At 34.3% G+C, this 19,878-nt stretch overlaps 1 protein-coding gene across 6 annotated transcripts in view; it reads left to right on the top strand.

The window, feature by feature from the left end:
• Nucleotides 1-19,878, top strand: part of LOC141458261 (uncharacterized) — a 256,112-nt gene that overhangs the window by 200,968 nt on the left and 35,266 nt on the right. For 4 of the 6 annotated variants that reach the window (XM_074136002.1, XM_074136003.1, XM_074136001.1 and 1 more), the window contains one exon: nt 19,423-19,449. The exons of the other annotated variants lie outside the window; for them this stretch is intronic. In XM_074136002.1, the coding sequence (XP_073992103.1) occupies nt 19,423-19,449 (27 nt within the window). The remainder of the gene's footprint in view (nt 1-19,422; nt 19,450-19,878) is intronic. 6 annotated transcript variants of the gene reach the window in all.

Below are 19,878 nucleotides of genomic sequence, written 5' to 3'. Positions count from 1 at the left end.
AGTACTCAAATCAGATCAGAGATTAAAGGCTAATCAGCTAAGTAACAATGTCGTAATTTGTAAAGGAGTTCTCGAGTGTCAGCAGTACGCATTACCAATGTCACGCCTGGGAGGTCCGACCGATTGCAGTCATGTTACTAAGAGCGGCCGCTCAGGTCTTCTTGTTGGAAACATGCATCCAATGATGCAATCTAGAAATTCTCTCTCTGCCCACAAACATAAAGTATTAGTAGTGCGGTTGTGAAGAAACTGGCGATTAATCAAAGTCACCATCGCTAACCACCGATTAAATATCTTATATGTACACAGTGAGGTAACTCCTACTACTTGTAATGTAAATAATATTACTTAGATTTACATGGCTGTCTGGCATGCATTCACATTTAAGTAAATTATCACATGACTGTAAATATTAACACTTGGATTAGTGTAAATAGAGAGGGTCTTCATTTGTATTTCCTTAGGTTGAACTCCTTGCTGTAAAATTTAAATTTTTAGAAGCAATAAATTTGATTTGATTTCCTTAGGTCTTAAATTTAAATAGTATTAAATAGGAATTTAAATCCCTCGATCCTGTCGATCAAGTTTTCGAAATTTTCTTTCGCAATGCATGCGAGTATGTTAACAGAATCGGTCAGAATCGAAAAATAGCAGCAAACCCAAACTTGGTATTCAATTCTACTATCGATTGCAGTGCTGAAGTGGTCGCCAAATCCATCTACCGGAAGTACGAATTTATTGACGAGACTTAACACTTTTTTGAGGTTTACATAAAATAGCTCTAACTATTTATAATTTTTACGAACTTCCTGTCTACTACAGTCCAAGTAAATAAATGCCTATCACTTTTATTCCAGCAAAGAGGAACTTTGGCGATTCTTTCTTTATTAAAGTTCTGCTATTCTCTAAAGTGCCGATTCAGGATAATGTATGGCCTCACTAAATATATAATATAATAATAAGGGGGTTCAAGCACTTGTAGAAATTAAATACATCCAATATTCTCTCGGATAATATAATTCAAAGTAGGCTTATTTTAAATTTATAACAATAGAACGCCTTATATCGTATATACATCTCTAAATACATTACATTTCTAAAGTAGGCAATTCTATCTAGATAACTCTTACTCTGGAAGGTTTCTTTTTATTGTTTAGATTGAAGGTTATAGTCTCATCATTCAGGAACATCACGCTAGAGTTCGTGTCTTCACGATGGAAACTAAATAAACTAGCAACATTGACAGAACTTGAAGACAGCTTTCATTCTTTCCCATCCTGCATTCACTTTCATTTCCGCTGAGGCTTGCATTGTTTTTGTTGGTTAACGTGACAATGGGCGTGCGCATTGGCCTTGCCGGTTGTGATATATGGTCGCACATAAACTGAACCTGGTACAAGCTCTTGGCTACGTGCTGGACAAACTCTCTCTTGGTACTGGAACATGGAGGCTCATTTGACGACGTCAGTGGCTCGCTCCCCAGCCGCTAGTTTTCTTATCACCCAGTCGCTGTTTCGTAACCCGTTTGTTATTATTAAGCGCTTTATCAATCCTCTTTGTTGCCCCCTTATCTTAACTTTATTACTCTCTAATCTTTATTATTTTATAGAATTTACAAGCGTGGGCAGATTGTGTAACGCGGCCATGATAGTTTGTTGCTGCTCTAATAAGATTGTGGATTTTTATAATGCGGGCGAATAATTCACTCGACGGTTTTTGTTGCAATCGTTACAGAACTGCTCAACAAATTTGCTCACCACAACAGCGTGAGTGTGCGTCACTGACATAAAATATTATTGTGTATTTGTGTGTTAGTTTCCCTGGCCCAGTACCGGATTGCGGCGCGGGGTGCCTTACTAAAACCAGAGTCTTTGCAGTAGTGCAAGGTTGAACTTTAACAACTAGTTCGAATGTCCATTGTAGCGTTAGTCAGGTAATTTGAGTGGCACTAATTAGACACCAGTTTCTTTAAGGAAGAAAAGTGCGCAAAATATAAAGTATTTACAAGATAAGGGCAGAGCCTTGTAAGTCAGTACATAACGGTGCCAAGCACCTCTGATGACTGCTTCACCCTAGGGAAAAATTATAGCCAATTTCAGACTTATTTGTTGATACTACTGGCAAACCAACAACCATCCCTACTTTATTAGGTGTGGTACTCCGCTTTGCTGCCTATTACACACCCAGGAGCAATAAGTAACGTCAGCGACGATATAGCTCGGGAATCAATGGCTTTCTTGATGGATATTTTACCAGCCATAGCTTTGCTACCAGGATGTCAGCGTCAACATTCAAGGAGAATTCGCCCACTGCAGATGGCATTAAGTGCAGATAAGGATATTGTAATTACAATGTCAAACTGACGTCATCTGAACCAGTAGGAGGAAATAAATCTGTACAAAGAGACTAAACAAGAGGCGACAAATTATTAAAGAAGTAATTAAGAAAGAAATGAAAGAAATTAATGGCGCAGATAAGAAAGACGTCGAGGCTGTTGCGCTAACGATAACTGTCGCTAATGGCTTATATTTCATTCGGTGGCCATTTATCTATTTGTTATAGACACAAATTAGAACCTCCTTATCTGCTGCTCCTCTGGTCAACCTCATCAGCCTTGGTCACTTCCATAGAACATAATAACATTGGTCAAGTTTAGACCTGAATCTGTTCAGAGTACTCGAAGACCATCTTACCTCGTCTTTCACTTTCAATAATTAGCAACCATGCTTTATCTAATCACAACCTCCATTTCTTTCGTATTGACGTTTCGTATTGATTGCATACAGTTATGTGACTAAACTCGCTCTGATCTCTTGGGATCTTGACAAGCCGTAGAAGTTTCGATAGAATTTTTTATCTCTTCCAAAGCCTCGTAGAGCTAGGCTTCTGAATGCAGCCATGCCTTTTGTTGATTTCTTCAATTGGAGATCTTGGACGAGTTAGAAAGCTTTATCCTGAAGCAAACTTGATTTAGGCGTGCCGTTTTCTTGGAAGGGAGGGACCACTAACCATTTAGTTTAATGAGTAGTAAGGATTGGCGGACCGCGGCCAATGAAGACGATGTTAGTCGCAACAATGGAGTAGGAAATGCTGCTTCAGCGCAATGTCGTTTCCTCTGACTATTTTGAAATGAACATCTTATTACACAAAATAAATGATTTTAATTGCGACTTTGTGGTAGTTCTGAAGGGAAGATGAGAAGTTGAAGAATTTACCGGTTGGTCTGACTTTCAGTCCATTTAGTTGCTCAAAATGAATCCTTGAGGTCTGGAGTGGCCCTTCAAGTGATTAATAACAGCCGATCAATCAAAAGATCTTTGTTGCTGGGTGGTCCCGTTTTCGAGGACCGACAAGGGGACAGACCTCTCTGCCTCTGAGTGATGTTCAGTGTAACGTTGTGGCCCACTGATAGAGACAAATGGAACTAGATGGAATTCTGGGACGGCTAACTGAGGGGAGCGATCAATGAGGAGACTGATGCCCAAGTTGTCGCCGGTTCGCAGCTACATCCCCTTGATTAATGATCTGCCATATGGTTTTTTCGATTTTTTTTTAAACAAATTTATTTTAAACTTTATCTCGACTCCATACTGAGCACTAAATCTGCTCTTCACCACCAACATTAAAACTACCAACTACTAACTACTAACGCTAGTTGTGACGCCCACAACACTTTTACAATTCGCACTTAACGTGATTAAATTTACATGAAACAAGAAATTTAACTAAAAGGTTAGTCTACTTCAGTATTTCAGAGATGCAATGTGTAGAACTACCCTTCAGTGGTGAGATTAACTCTAACCTGATGAAGAGGTTGAATTCCTTCAATTTTACTCTCAATATTCAACCAAACCATCGTTTTCCCATGCACCAAGGAAGTTCACAGCGTGTATCTGAATAACCGAATCACAAGGTCAGGATACTTCCTCACAGTTGTAAGAGGAAGCGGAAGATACCATCATGTAATATCCGCTTGTTTTTGTTAGATTCTTTTCCGGATGCTCTTTCGTATTCTTAGAAGATTTCTCTCCCTTAAGCAGTAATTGTTTGTAAATACTGGTAACAGAGGTAATAATAGATAGATTTAATTAATATTTTAGAGAAAGCGAGACCAATTTAATAAAGTATAGAGTTAATATAAAATGCCTGGTATCCGCGCTGTTTATTTTATTATTACCTTTAGAAATCTTGTTCACTGCAGTAATAATTATCGTTTTCTTTTATAAGGCAGATGCGCAACAATGGTGCATCTTAATAGAGAGTAATCCTGACAAGATGTACATAACATCTTGTATCTGGGTAAACTACATTTCGCCTCTGATAATTAGAGTACCAAAGGTAAATCCGTCAGTGGTTGATGGAATATTTTCACAGCCAATTAAAGAGACAAGACTAGCAGCTTGTACTTACCAACTGATGCTTGTCTAATCATCATCATTTCATCTAGCCTCTGATGGTGATAGTTTCATCACAGTTATTATGTTATGGGAAAGAACATTGTTATTTCCGCTTTCAGAAAATTCATCGTGTTCCTGTCAAATTTTCTAAATTGAGTTTTCTTTGGAAATCAACATTTTGTGGTCCTTTGAGTTTGAAAAATGTGTTAAACAACATCCGGTTCGGTGTAAATAGATTTTCTTTAAATTTGAAATTCCGCTATAATGCGGCGGCTTCATTTATCTAACGGCGTGTATTGTTCCAAAGAAGCACATTAGAGGCATTTTGGTGTAACAGTCCCCTGATTGGCAAATAAAAGAGGCAGTCTCTAGCAGAGTTGGGCACTGATTAAAAAAAAAATTAAATTCTAAATTTAATTGATTAAATTTTTTAATTGATTTTTTTTTTTAATTTTAATCGGCGAATTTAATCGTCATTTTAATCATATGACAATTATTTAATCAATTAAATTTCAGATTTAATCGTTAATCAAACTAAAAAAATTATGATTAAATCTGAGAATTAAATTGAACTTTAATTTTAATCACCGAATTAGTTCAATTTCAATCGTTAATCAAACTAATTTAATCATCCACTTTTATGGCTTTTCAACCAATGGTTCGAACCACGTTTTGGCGATGCCATTTTTCTAAGCGTCTTCAATAAATACTTTTCGGTTAATTTTTGTAGACTTGGACTTCTTCACGAGTCTCTAGACCAGCGGTTCTTAACCGGTGTTCCGCGAATATGGTCCAAGTGTTCCGCGAAATTTCAATTTTAAATGTATTGAAATTTAGAAACTTAGGAAAGATACGAAAACAAAAAATTGTTCCTTTTTTTTAATTTGAATTTAATTTTAAGTTCTTTCTAAATACCGAATCTCAAATTATTTAATGTTAGTGTTCCGCGAGAAAAATATATACGATACATATAATTGTGTTCCGCGTCTATGAAAAGGTTAAGAACCACTGATATGAAAGGTTGAAAATTTTTTGGGTCATGAAATTCTGTAAAATTATGGCCGTTCTATATTTCCCACTGTGTACCACTTATTGATATGGAATTTTGTTCTCTTGTACACTTTGTTTTTCTCAATTAAAAACTATAGTTATTTTGTGCACAGATCTAAAAAGGTAGACGATATAAAGGGTTAAAAAAATTTTGGGTCATGAAATTCTGTAAAATTATGGCCATTCTATATCTCCCACTGTGTTCCACGTATTGATATGGAATTTTGTTCCCTTGTACACTTTGTTTTTCTCAATTATAAACTATAGTTATTTTGTGCACAGATCTAAAAAGGTAGAAGATATAAAGGGTTAAAAAATTTTTGGGTCATGAAATTCTGTAAAATTATGGCCATTCTATATCTCCCACTGTGTTCCACGTATTGATATGGAATTTTTTTCTCTTATACACTTTGTTTTAATCACTTAAAAACTATAGTTATTTTGTGCACAGATCTAAAAAGGTAGAAGATATAAAGGGTTGAAAATTTTTTGGGTCATGAAATTCTGTAAAATTATGGCCGTTCTATATCTCCCACTGTGTACCACGTATTGATATGGAATTTTGTTCTCTTGTACACTTTGTTTTTCTCAATTAAAAACTATAGTTATTTTGTGCACAGATCTATAAATGTAGAAGATATAAAGGGTTGAAAATTTTTTGGGTCATGAAATTCTGTAAAATTATGGCCGTTCTATATCTCCCACTGTGAACCACGTATTGGTATGGAATTTTTTTCTCTTATACACTTTGTTTTTCTCAATTAAAAACTATAGTTATTTTGTGCACAGATCTAAAAAGGTAGAAGATATAAAGGGTTGAAAATGTTTTGGGTCATGAAATTCTGTAAAATTATGGCCGTTCTATATTTCCCACTGTGTACCACTTATTGATATGGAATTTTGTTCTCTTGTACACTTTGTTTTTCTCAATTAAAAACTATAGTTATTTTGTGCACAGATCTAAAAAGGTAGAAGATATAAAGGGTTGAAAATTTTTTGGGTCATGAAATTCTGTAAAATTATGGCCGTTTTATATCTCCCACTGTGTACCACGTATTGATATGGAATTTTGTTTTCTTGTACGCTTTGTTTTTCTCAATTATAAACTATAGTTATTTTGTGCACAGATCTATAAATGTAGAAGATATAAAGGGTTGAAAATTTTTTGGGTCATGAAATTCTGTAAAATTATGGCCGTTCTATATCTCCCACTGTGTACCACGTATTGATATGGAATTTTGTTCACTTGTACACTTTGTTTTTCTCAATTAAAAACTATAGTTATTTTTTGCACAGATCTAAAAAGGTAGAAGATATAAAGGGTTGAAAATTTTTTGGGTCATGAAATTCTGTAAAATTATGGCCGTTGTATATCTCCCACTGTGTACCACGTATTGATATGGAATTTTGTTCTCTTGTACACTTTGTTTTTCTCAATTATAAACTATAGTTATTTTGTGCACAGATCTAAAAAGGTAGAAGATATAAAGGGTTAAAAATTTTTTGGGTCATGAAATTCTGTAAAATTATGACCGTTCTATATCTCCCACTGTGTACCACGTATTAATATGGAATTTTGTTCTCTTGTACACTTTGTTTTTCTCAATTATAAACTATAGTTATTTTGTGCACAGATCTAAAAAGGTAGAAGATATAAAGTGTTGAAAATTTTTTGGGTCATGAAATTCTGTAAAATTATGGCCGTTCTATATCTCCCACTGTGAACCACGTATTGATATGGAATTTTGTTCTCTTGTACACTTTGTTTTTCTCAATTAAAAACTATAGTTATTTTGTGCACAGATCTATAAATGTAGAAGATATAAAGGGTTGAAAATTTTTTGGGTCATGAAATTCTGTAAAATTATGGCCGTTCTATATCTCCCACTGTGAACCACGTATTGGTATGGAATTTTTTTCTCTTATACACTTGGTTTTTCTCAATTAAAAACTATAGTTATTTTGTGCACAGATCTAAAAAGGTAGAAGATATAAAGGGTTGAAAATGTTTTGGGTCATGAAATTCTGTAAAATTATGGCCGTTCTATATTTCCCACTGTGTACCACTTATTGATATGGAATTTTGTTCTCTTGTACACTTTGTTTTTCTCAATTAAAAACTATAGTTATTTTGTGCACAGATCTAAAAAGGTAGAAGATATAAAGGGTTGAAAATTTTTTGGGTCATGAAATTCTGTAAAATTATGGCCGTTTTATATCTCCCACTGTGTACCACGTATTGATATGGAAATTTGTTTTCTTGTACACTTTGTTTTTCTCAATTATAAACTATAGTTATTTTGTGCACAGATCTATAAATGTAGAAGATATAAAGGGTTGAAAATTTTTTGGGTCATGAAATTCTGTAAAATTATGGCCGTTCTATATCTCCCACTGTGTACCACGTATTGATATGGAATTTTGTTCTCTTGTACACTTTGTTTTTCTCAATTAAAAACTATAGTTATTTATTGCACAGATCTAAAAAGGTAGAAGATATAAAGGGTTGAAAATTTTTTGGGTTATGAAATTCTGTAAAATTATGGCCGTTCTATATCTCCCACTGTGTACCACGTATTGATATGGAATTTTGTTCTCTTGTACACTTTGTTTTTCTCAATTATAAACTATAGTTATTTTGTGCACAGATCTAAAAAGGTAGAAGATATAAAGGGTTGAAAATTTTTTGGGTCATGAAATTCTGTAAAATTATGGCCGTTCTATATCTCCCACTGTGAACCACGTATTCGTATGGAATTTTGTTCTCTTGTACACTTTGTTTTTCTCAATTAAAAATTATAGTTATTTTGTGCACAGATCTAAAAAGGTAGAAGATATAAAGGGTTGAAAATTTTTTGGGTCATGAAATTCTGTAAAATTATGGCCGTTCTATATCTCCCACTGTGTACCACGTATTGATATGGAATTTTGTTCTCTTGTACACTTTGGTTTTCTCAATTATAAACTATAGTTATTTTGTGCACAGATCTAAAAAGGTAGAAGATATAAAGGGTTAACAAAATTTTGGGTCATGAAATTCTGTTAAATTATGGCAATTCTATATGTCCCACTGTGTTCCACGTATTGATATGGAATTTTTTTCTCTTATACACTTTGTTTTTCTCAATTAAAAACTATAGTTATTTTGTGCACAGATCTAAAAAGGTAGAAGATATAAAGGGTTGAAAATTTTTTGGGTCATGAAATTCTGTAAAATTATGGCCGTTCTATATCTCCCACTGTGTACCACGTATTGATATGGAATTTTGTTCTCTTGTACACTTTGTTTTTCTCAATTAAAAACTATAGTTATTTTGTGCACAGATCTAAAAAGGTAGACGTTATAAAGGGTTAAAAAAATTTTGGGTCATGAAATTCTGTAAAATTATGGCAATTCTATATCTCCCACTGTGTTCCACGTATTGATATGGAATTTTGTTCTCTTGTACACTTTGTTTTTCTCAATTATAAACTATAGTTATTTTGTGCACAGATCTAAAAAGGTAGAAGATATAAAAGGTTGAATATTTTTTGGGTCATGAAATTCTGTAAAATTATGGCCGTTCTATATCTCCCACTGTGAACCACGTATTGGTATGGAATTTTTTTCTCTTATACACTTTGTTTTTCTCAATTAAAAACTATAGTTATTTTGTGCACAGATCTAAAAAGGTAGAAGATATAAAGGGTTGAAAATGTTTTGGGTCATGAAATTCTGTAAAATTATGGCCGTTCTATATCTCCCACTGTGTACCACGTATTGATATGGAATTTTGTATTCTTGTACACTTTGTTTTTCTCAATTATAAACTATAGTTATTTTGTGCACAGATCTATAAATGTAGAAGATATAAAGGGTTGAAAATTTTTTGGGTCATGAAATTCTGTAAAATTATGGCGGTTCTATATCTCCCACTGTGTACCACGTATTGATATGGAATTTTGTTTTCTTGTACACTTTGTTTTTCTCAATTAAAAACTATAGTTATTTTGTGCACAGATCTAAAAAGGTAGAAGATATAAAGGGTTGAACATTTTTTGGGTCATGAAATTCTGTAAAATTTTGGCCGTTCTATATCTCCCACTGTGTACCACGTATTGATATGGAATTTTGTTCTCTTGTACACTTTGTTTTTCTCAATTAAAAACTATAGTTATTTTGTGCACAGATCTAAAAAGGTAGACGATATAAAGGGTTAAAAAATGTTTGGGTCATGAAATTCTGTAAAATTATGGCCATTCTATATCTCCCACTGTGTACCACGTATTGATATGGAATTTAGTTCTCTGGTACACTTTGTTTTTCTCAATTATAAACTATAGTTATTTTGTGCACAGATCTATAAATGTAGAAGATATAAAGGGTTGAAAAGTTTTTGGGTCATGAAATTCTGTAAAATTATGGCCGTTCTATATCTCCCACTGTGTACCACGTATTGATATGGAATTTTATTCTCTTGTACACTTTGTTTTTCTCAATTATAAACTATAGTTATTTTGTGCACAGATCTAAAAAGGTAGAAGATATAAGGGGTTGAAAATTTTTTGGGTCATGAAATTCTGTAAAATTATGGCCGTACTATATCTCCCACTGTGTACCACGTATTGATATGGAATTTTGTTTTCTTGTACACATTGTTTTTCTCAATTAAAAACTATAGTTATTTTGAGCTCAGATCTAAAAAGGTAGACGATATAAAGGGTTAAAAAAATTTTGGGTCATGAAATTCTGTAAAATTATGGCCATTCTATATCTCCCACTGTGTTCCACGTATTGATATGGAATTTTGTTCTCTTGTACACTTTGTTTTTTTCAATTATAAACTATAATTATTTTGTGCACAGATCTATAAATGTAGAAGATATAAAGGGTTGAAAATTTTTTGGGTCATGAAATTCTGTAAAATTATGGCCGTTCTATATCTCCCACTGTGCACCACGTATTGATATGGAATTTTGTTCTCTTGTACACTTTGTTTTTCTCAATTAAAAACTATAGTTATTTTGTGCACAGATCTAAAAATGTAGAAGATATAAATCGTTGAAAATTTTTTGGGTCATGAAATTCTGTAAAATTATGGCCGTTTTATATCTCCCACTGTGTACCACGTATTGATATGGAATTTTGTTCTCTTGTACACTTTGTTTTTCTCAATTATAAACTATAGTTATTTTGTGCACAGATCTATAAATGTAGAAGATATAAAGGGTTGAAAATTTTTTGGGTCATGAAATTCTGTAAAATTATGGCCGTTCTATATCTCCCACTGTGTACCACGTATTGATATGGAATTTTGTTCTCTTGTACACTTTGTTTTTCTCAATTAAAAACTATAGTTATTTTGTGCACAGATCTAAAAAGGTAGAAGATATAAAGGGTTGAAAATTTTTTGGGTCATGAAATTCTGTAAAATTATGGCCGTTTTATATCTCCCACTGTGTACCACGTATTGATATGGAATTTTGTTCTCTTGTACACTTTGTTTTTCTCAATTATAACCTATAGTTATTTTGTGCACAGATCTATAAATGTAGAAGATATAAAGGGTTGAAAATTTTTTGGGTCATGAAATTCTGTAAGATTATGGCCGTTCTATATCTCCCACTGTGTACCACGTATTGATATGGAATTTTGTCCTCTTGTACACTTTGTTTTTCTCAATTAAAAACTATAGTTATTTTGTGCACAGATCTAAAAAGGTAGAAGATATAAAGGGTTGAATATTTTTTGGGTCATGAAATTCTGTAAAATTATGGCCGTTTTATATCTCCCACTGTGTACCACGTATTGATATGGAATTTTGTTCTCTTGTACACTTTGTTGTTCTCAATTATAACCTATAGTTATTTTGTGCACAGATCTATAAATGTAGAAGATATAAAGGGTTGAAAATTTTTTGGGTCATGAAATTCTGTAAAATTATGGCCATTCTATATCTCCCACTGTGTACCACGTATTGATATGGAATTTTGTTCTCTTGTACACTTTGTTTTTCTCAATTAAAAACTATAGTTATTTTGTGCACAGATCTAAAAAGGTAGAAGATATAAAGGGTTGAAAATTTTTTGGGTCATGAAATTCTGTAAAATTATGGCCGTTCTATATCTCCCACTGTGAACCACGTATTGGTATGGAATTTTTTTTTCTCTTATACAGTTTGTTTTTCTCAATTAAAAACTATAGTTATTTTGTGCACAGATCTAAAAAGGTAGAAGATATAAAGGGTTGAAAATTTTTTGGGTCATGAAATTCTGTAAAATTATGGCCGTTCTATATCTCCCACTGTGTACCACGTATTGATATGGAATTTTGTTCTCTTGTACACTTTGTTTTTCTCAATTATAAACTATAGTTAATTTGTGCACAGATCTATAAATGTAGAAGATATAAAGGGTTGAAAATTTTTTGGGTCATGAAATTCTGTAAAATTATGGCCGTTCTATATCTCCCACTGTGTACCACGTATTGATATGGAATTTAGTTCTCTTGTACACTTTGTTTTTCTCAATTATAAACTATAGTTATTTTGTGCACAGATCTATAAATGTAGAAGATATAAAGGGTTGAAAATTTTTTGGGTCATGAAATTCTGTAAAATTATGGCCGTTCTATATCTCCCACTGTGAACCACGTATTGGTATGGAATTTTTTTTTCTCTTATACAGTTTGTTTTTCTCAATTAAAAACTATAGTTATTTTGTGCACAGATCTAAAAAGGTAGAAGATATAAAGGGTTGAAAATTTTTTGGGTCATGAAATTCTGTAAAATTATGGCCGTTCTATATCTCCCACTGTGTACCACGTATTGATATGGAATTTTGTTCTCTTGTACACTTTGTTTTTCTCAATTATAAACTATAGTTATTTTTTGCACAGATCTAAAAAGGTAGAAGATATAAAGGGTTGAAAATTTTTTGGGTCATGAAATTCTCTAAAATTATGGCCGTTCTATATCTCCCACTGTGTACCACGTATTGATATGGAATTTTTTTCTCTTATACACTGTTTTTTTCAATTACAAACTACAGTTATTTTGTGCACGGATCTATTATTTTAGAAGATATAAAGTCTACGAGTGGTAAACATGGTGAAATGTGAGTGTAAGGTGGTCCTATATAAGTCTTGAGAGTCACCAGACTGGTAGAATGAAGGTGCCAAGTTTGGGAAAAGTGATAATATTGATAGTGAAGAGGCACCAGCTAGGCGGAATAAAGATGCATCGGTCCGATTCTGGTTTAACCATTGGCATTGTTTGGCTTTAAAAATTTAATCTCTCAAATTTTGATGAAATTAAAAAATTTAATCGTCCAAATTGATTAAAACTAAGTTTGGAATTTAATTCAATGAATTAAAATTCTGATTATTTAATTTTAATTTTAATCTTAATTTTTAGTTATGATTAAAAATTTTAATTGATTAAATTCCGATTAAATTAAAAGTGAATTTAATTTCAATCAACTAATTTTGGCCGATTAAATTTTTTAATTTTAATCATGATTAAAATTAAATTTCGGTTTAATTCAATTGTTTTTTAATTGATTAAATTTTTGCCCAACTCTGGTCTCTAGTTATAAAGGGTGTGTATTCGTTGTAGTTTAGAGAGGAATCATTGAACAGAAACCAGAAAACCCCAGTAAAGTAGTGTTTTGGTTTCCCAAACGACAAACCAGATTCTCTGTCTTAGAGTTATTTTGCTTACATAAATACTTAACCACCATTTTTCCGTATTCAGATGTACTCAACACAGAGTGTGAAATTTGGAGTTAACATCGTGTTCTTATTTTTGTATGAAGGGCAACGGAGGAAGGTCCTGGCAAGACTGAAACTTTGGCTATCCCTTGACATTTCCGCTTTGAGTTTCAAAATTCAGGTTCGATTTAGCCGCAATTTCAGACTTAGATGTTTATACTTTTTTTTGACATTGGCTTCCGCCATACAGCCAGCATCTTCTAGGTGCTTATCACTAGAATATCACTCACTCTCCATTCTTACTTATAAATACATTCGCTTCACACATTCATCCCTCTACTATATACAACTATTTACATACAAACTTACAACTAATGGATGGATCGGTACTCTATATTCCTGCCATCCTTATAGCTGTTTATACTTATTAAATAAGCGGCTTCTTTTGCTATAAAACCCTAGAAACTTTGAGACTTTAACCGATGTCAGGATGTTGCTAGAGAGTTGCACTTGATTGCTGCGCTTACTTAATATTTGTTGCGGAAGCTATTAAAGTGAGAGAGAAGTTGGGCCCTTATTGTGGCGCTAAAGGAAGAAACACCCGCGGAGTACGTGAGGCGAGTTGAGAATCCAAGGATAAAAAACTTTTCAGACCCATAGTTACCATGGTGATGCAGCTTTTATTAGATTTGCATTTTTTTTTTTTTTACTAACCGCTTTAAAGTTTCATTAAAGTGCTCCAAGTTGATTGGATATTGATTAGGGATTAGCGTTTAAGACTTCCAGATATCGTTCAATATAATTTATCCGGCCGCGAGTACCATTACGGTGGAAGTCAGCACTTGGCGCAACAACTCCCACGACCTATCTTTACCGCAGATTGCGTAATGATAGTACTTTGAAATAAAATAGTAGTTGCAACAATATTACTGTGCATGGTTCTCTCGCTTTACTTCAGCGCAGTAATAGGATTATTTTTTTTTTTTTAATTTATTGTCGGACGCATCGGACGCACCTAAACTAAATATCAAATTGTAACTCTCCATTCTACTACGTGTTGTGCTTACCGCGGGTAGTCTGAAAGATCCCCATTTTGTAAATTAACTTTCCTGTATTCTACGTCATTTTAAAACATGCATTTCCGGTGCACATTCAAAACAGGAAATTCGTTCGAATGCAATAAGTACTTCCGCTTAGTGTCAAAAGAAAGTTAAGCGCACTCCTTTTCCTGTCCAATTTAGAAATGAGTTCGAATCACAGATTCGAGATAACCCTAGTCAGCGCTCTTTGTAGGGGCCACATTGGAGGAGGACTACTGCTTTATATACGCGAAAATGGGTTGATGTAAGACGTGATCTAGGTCACGTACGCTGAACCCAATTCTCTACGGACATACTACAGGGCTGCCAACACCACATCTAGCTACCTTTTATTCACCTTTTTTTTGTCGGACTTGTAAGAAGAGGGGGTTTATTAAGGAGAATGGGGGTCTAACGGTAAATATTTACCTCCGTTTTCACTTTCCTTTCCTCCATTTTAGACTTGACTTTTTTCCAGTTTCCTTCTCGTACCAAGAGAAAGCCTTGTGATCGTGCCAACTAGTGCTAATTGAGATTCACTACAAACACCTTGAGAACTCTAGCGATCTCCTCCTGTTAAACGTTTCGGAGCAGATGCGAGCTAGTCCTTGAAGCCTTGATCGCGATTAATGATCAAGTAACTCTGATCGTCATCTCTCCTTCCATGGAAAACTTGCATTAGCAAACAGATCACAGCCTTCCCTGTAGTAAATCTTTTCTCCTTCACATCATAACGGATCCAATGTCAAAACCATGCCGAATACAGGTCGTTAAAAAATAGTTTAATCCTTTTATTTTTATTTTAAATAATATATATTATTTCTCAAGTGAGCGAAGTAACGCATCTTCACTTTTCATTATGTTCAGGTATTGACTCTCCATGTTAGCCAGAGTGTCATCTGATCAACGATGAAATCACTACTTTGTCGAACTTTTGTTATCACTCACTTCTCGAAAAGAACAAATAGTCGAAGTAGAGTTTCGAGGCTGGTTTTCTCGCATAGCACAATAATTATCTGGCTAATTTTATTGCAGTATATCTTAAATTGTCTTATGAGAAAAACAATTGCTGATTTTAGATTGAATTTCAGCAACATGTGTCCAACTTTAATCACTACTATTGATTGATACTTATTTGTGTTCTCGTTGCTTTCCTGTGAAGGATGGATGTGTTGGTTACCTTGTAAACTTGCGTCCGAACTGACACAAACACGAAAAGCCAAACAATTGTATAACTTAAGTCGCCCACACAAGTCCAAGTAGCAATCTCCACCCTCACCATGACAAACTGAAAACAAATCAGTAGAATTAAAATCGGAAAAAGGTAAATTCAAACAATTTTTTTGTGTGTTTTGATTTTGTTCGTTTCCCGCCGCCATATTGATTGATCGCCTGATTGAATATTTGATCAGTGTTTCCTAGGATCGTGAACAGACTTTGTATTAGTTTTCTCATTTCTTGTTTAATTCACTAGAACAATTAGTTTAGCTCCTAACTACGAAGTATCGATTAATCGATTCTAGAAATATTGACTAATTTCGGTACATAAACCAACTAATTTAGCTTTTAGTCTCCAAGAGACTTGTTGGGGTCTGTTCTGATTGATTTTTTCCTGAAATGTTTTAACTAAGAATTTTAGAGCGCCCGCCAGATAAATTTATGATGTTTAAACTCTTACATTGAAATTTAAAAGGAACTTGCTGATTAGTATGAGCCAACAATGTCTTCTGGAAGAGCTCTGAAAGGAATGCACATCCGGGACTGCGGAGCTCAGCTTAAAGCAGAATAAGACTTGCCCGGAAAAGATCTGTCCAATGCAGTACCATCAGAAAGATAAAGTTACTCAAGCTGACGGATTTCTCTTGGGGATTTGAGTCTAGCTAAGATTCTGTATTCTTTCGTTTAACATTCGGAACAGAAACGACCGAGAGTTAGAAATATTCTGTCCAGAACCTTGTTGGATTCTGAGACTATTGGGGAGATAGTCGGTCAGTCTGATCGTAGCAGTGGAAATGCTCAGTTTCCTTGGTTTGTTGGTACCGCGGATGCAGCACCCTGTTTGAAACGGTGGTTAGTAGCAGAGGAAGACACTTTCCCCTGCACACGAGTTTTCTTGGAGCAATAAGTGTCGAGGATTGTTTTCCCTCGGGAATGGGGCGCTAGTTTGTTGGCTACTGTTTTGGAATTGTTGGCTCCGCTTCCGTTTCGGGGAAACATCAGGTTTATTGTATATACTTCTTTGGTGTTGAGCGTGTTCGGTGATTTACTAACTGAGGCCACACTAAACACGTAAGAGCTCTAGGTTCTTGCCTTAGAATGCTTAGACCAAATAAGGGTTTTCTTATTTCAAAAGTGGTCTGACGGAGTCCAGTAAGACGGAACTATATCGTTAGGGTGGCAGGAAAATAATTCTTCCCCCTTTTGGGCATCCCTCGTAACTTCTCCTGACGAATGCATTTGAACGAGTAATTCAGCATTAATAAAAATATCGATTAAGTACGAAGTCAGAAGTGAAATTCCTATCCTGTTCTGGAGAGAAATGTAAATTGCAGGAGGCTTATCTGCTGCGTAGCTCACGGTCACCGAAATGCAACCCACCCAAGTCCAAGGTCAGTCAAGGCGTTCCAGATTATATCTAGATCTTCTACGTGAAAGAATTGATTTCTGTTACTCTTCTATATCAGTTTATATAATTTTCTATTTTTGCATGTATTTCTTCATTTGTTTGTATTTTTGGTTTTATTGATGTTCTCCTTCTTCAGTTCTAGATTTATTGTTTGTTTCTTTTTAAACTGTATGTTTATTTATTTACTTTATATAATATGTTTTCACTTATTTTTTATTATTTTTAGTTTAATTAAAGTCCATTCTGAACTTGTCGTTGAAGTAATCTGTGTAGCAAGGTAAAGAATATTGTCTCAATACATAATTGGGTAATTAAAACTCCTAGTTTTGTGTGCTTACTGAACTAGTTTCGCGGACAGTTCTATGAAATATGGGCTACGTCAAGGGAAAGATTTATATTTTTACCAGAAACCTCCAGGAACGTCCATTTTGAGCAATCCTTTGTAAAAGTGCCATCAGAGGGGGCTGCCGACAACGCCACACAGCCTGAAGGTTAGGTTATAGTCTAGGAAGGTTTAACGTCATTTTAGAGTGTTTACCTTACAGTTTTTCATAGTGTTTAACGACGGTGAAATATAGCTAGTAATTTAATTATTCTTTACAGAATAATAAAATCTGTTTTTGAAAACCGTCTTACACCTATAATACGTTAAGTGAAATGTTTAGTGCTCCTACTTTCAGGATGTTAGGGATCCAGTGCGCTAAGTCTGTTGGGGAGGAAGTAGTTAACAGGAAGATCGATTTTGGAACTTTCATAATTTTGTGAGAATTTGGCTGCAGGAAGTTTATTGAAACTCTAAATATATTCAATAAGAATAAAAATATTACTTTTATCTGAAAACATTTTTTGGCAAAAAAAAACAAAAAACTTATTTTAGTTGATTTAGTTTTAAGAAGGGACTCAGATTATGAAATCAAAGCCTGCTTAATGATGGCGCTGCGACTGGTATCCAGGCAATCAGCTAAACGGCGGAAATATCGAAGTCTCTAGATGGACTTACATACAAACATTTCGAGTAAGTTCTACTGTTAGCCAAGAAAGCCTTGGTATACAATATTGTGGAGCTAAATTCTATTTTTAAGTAGTTTAACGTTCGTGCTTTTCTTGTCTACTTCTATTCCTTACAGTACGTTTACTCTATTTGCTGCTCTGATTCATTTCAGTTATTTAATGAGGTTAGAAATTTTGTTTTTAACAGAAAACTGAGTTTCAGCTCAGAATAGCGGCGCGCTCTCGCGCTGTCAATCCGAACTTAGTAAAGCCAAACAGCTGATTAAAAAAACTATTCTAAACTTCTACTGCAAGTGCTGACTTAATTTCTGAAGTTTTAGTGTTCTTAAAAAGTAAAGTAATCTCCTTTCTTTTTGATGTCCTAAGATCTCTCTGGTACTTGGGAAAAGGCAGTTTAGATAAATGAAAACAAGTTAATTATGTTGGCAGGCCAGCTTTCCCACGTGAAAACTCGGTGAACTAAACAAAGAAAAACTCTTGCGAAAGCATGTCTAAGCTTAATTCTTCTTTAGAGCGCCATAAAGTCTCGCAAGTAGGTGAACTAGTGGATGGCCAGCTTTATATCCATTTTGGATTGTGGGCTAGTGAACCCGGAAAAGGCTGTAAAACTCCTGAACATGTTACTGAAGGATTTCTTCATGGATAAGGGATTTTCCTTGGCTAAAAATAAAGGAGTTTCTTATTTTCTTTTCTTTTATATCCGAGGAAGCTTTGGGAAAATGTCTCTTCGTTAAACAAAACTTCTTTTAAAGCTATTTCTAAGTTCTGGCCTGCAATTGGTTAGTCAGAACCTAAAAGAAAGCCCAGAAGAAATGAGTCAAAACTCTGAACCCCTACCCAAATTCGAAATCCACACACGCTCTTTCTCAACATTAACAATTAGATATTTTAATAAAAATGTATCAGTATAATTTTCAGTCCGATCAATAAGGCAGGAATTGAGAAGTGGCTGTTCCGGTCTATGATTTCCTTCAAAGTCAGAGTTTTGTAGTTTAGTGGAGCAGCTAAATTTCAGACTATGTAATGCTGAAACGAGCTCCACTCATTTCATTTTTAGTCACCACTTCCTCGGCACCTGCGCAATTATTATTCCCGGGGACATGCTCCAAGAGAACATTCTAGAACTTTTTATCTGGTGTGCAATATGTGGATTTAGATCACTTGAACCAAGTGGCACTTCCGACAGATTTTAGCCAATAACCTATAAAATAACTCTCCCGGAAGCACCTAAACAAAATATTACCTTTTCTAACGAAATCTTGGTTACTTTTAAAACACCTTTACAAGGTGTTATTAATGTTTTACCTTTACCACTTTTATAAAACTTGTTACTTTCATCTGCCCATCAGAGCTATGTATTGCCGCATACGTCGAGTGTGCAACCCCTTTGTGTATTCGCTAAATATGTCTGTCCACGTGTTCTAGTTTTAATTGCACTTGTAGTTCATGTTTTATCGTTTATAACAGTTTTTCTTTTAAAATTTTCACAAAACTTACAATTTCCAAAAAACACTTTTTATTTTTCAAATTTCACTTTTTCTCTTTTATTTTCTTTATGTTTTATTGTAGCGCCCTGTTACGTCGGGAAACTCTGCAGTGAGTATCAAACAACTCCATTTCCAAACTACCATTTTCTTGTTCAGTAAAGTTTGTTTCCTTTACAACTTCCAGTTGAATACCCGTTTGCTTATTTTCAATTTCATTCCTACCATCATCCAGTATTGATTGCTCATTATTTGGTGTTCCATTGGTGGCATTTCTTCCTTATTTTTGTTAAATTATAGTATTTACTGGTGTAAATAATTACTTTTGTAACTGGAACAATACGTCCAAGAGAATAATTGAAAAAAGCACATTCCTTTTGGCGTATTTTCCACCATTTTCATTTATTATAAAAGCCTAAGTGGTATGTGCTGGGAAAATTAAGTTAGACGAATAGCTTTTAGTGGAAATTAACTTCTGAGTTCTAGAGGCTCGCAGTTTATACCACCGGCTATTATAAAAGCTCAAGTTGAACTTTACAAC

The sequence above is a fragment of the Rhodnius prolixus genome, unplaced genomic scaffold (genome assembly GCF_049639745.1).
Source record: "Rhodnius prolixus isolate KJV_2025 unplaced genomic scaffold, Rpr scaffold_5, whole genome shotgun sequence".
In the NCBI taxonomy this organism is placed as follows: Eukaryota; Metazoa; Arthropoda; class Insecta; order Hemiptera; family Reduviidae; genus Rhodnius; species Rhodnius prolixus.
The sequence above is the reverse complement of the archived record's forward strand: the minus strand, read 5'-3'. Positions and strand labels throughout refer to the sequence as shown.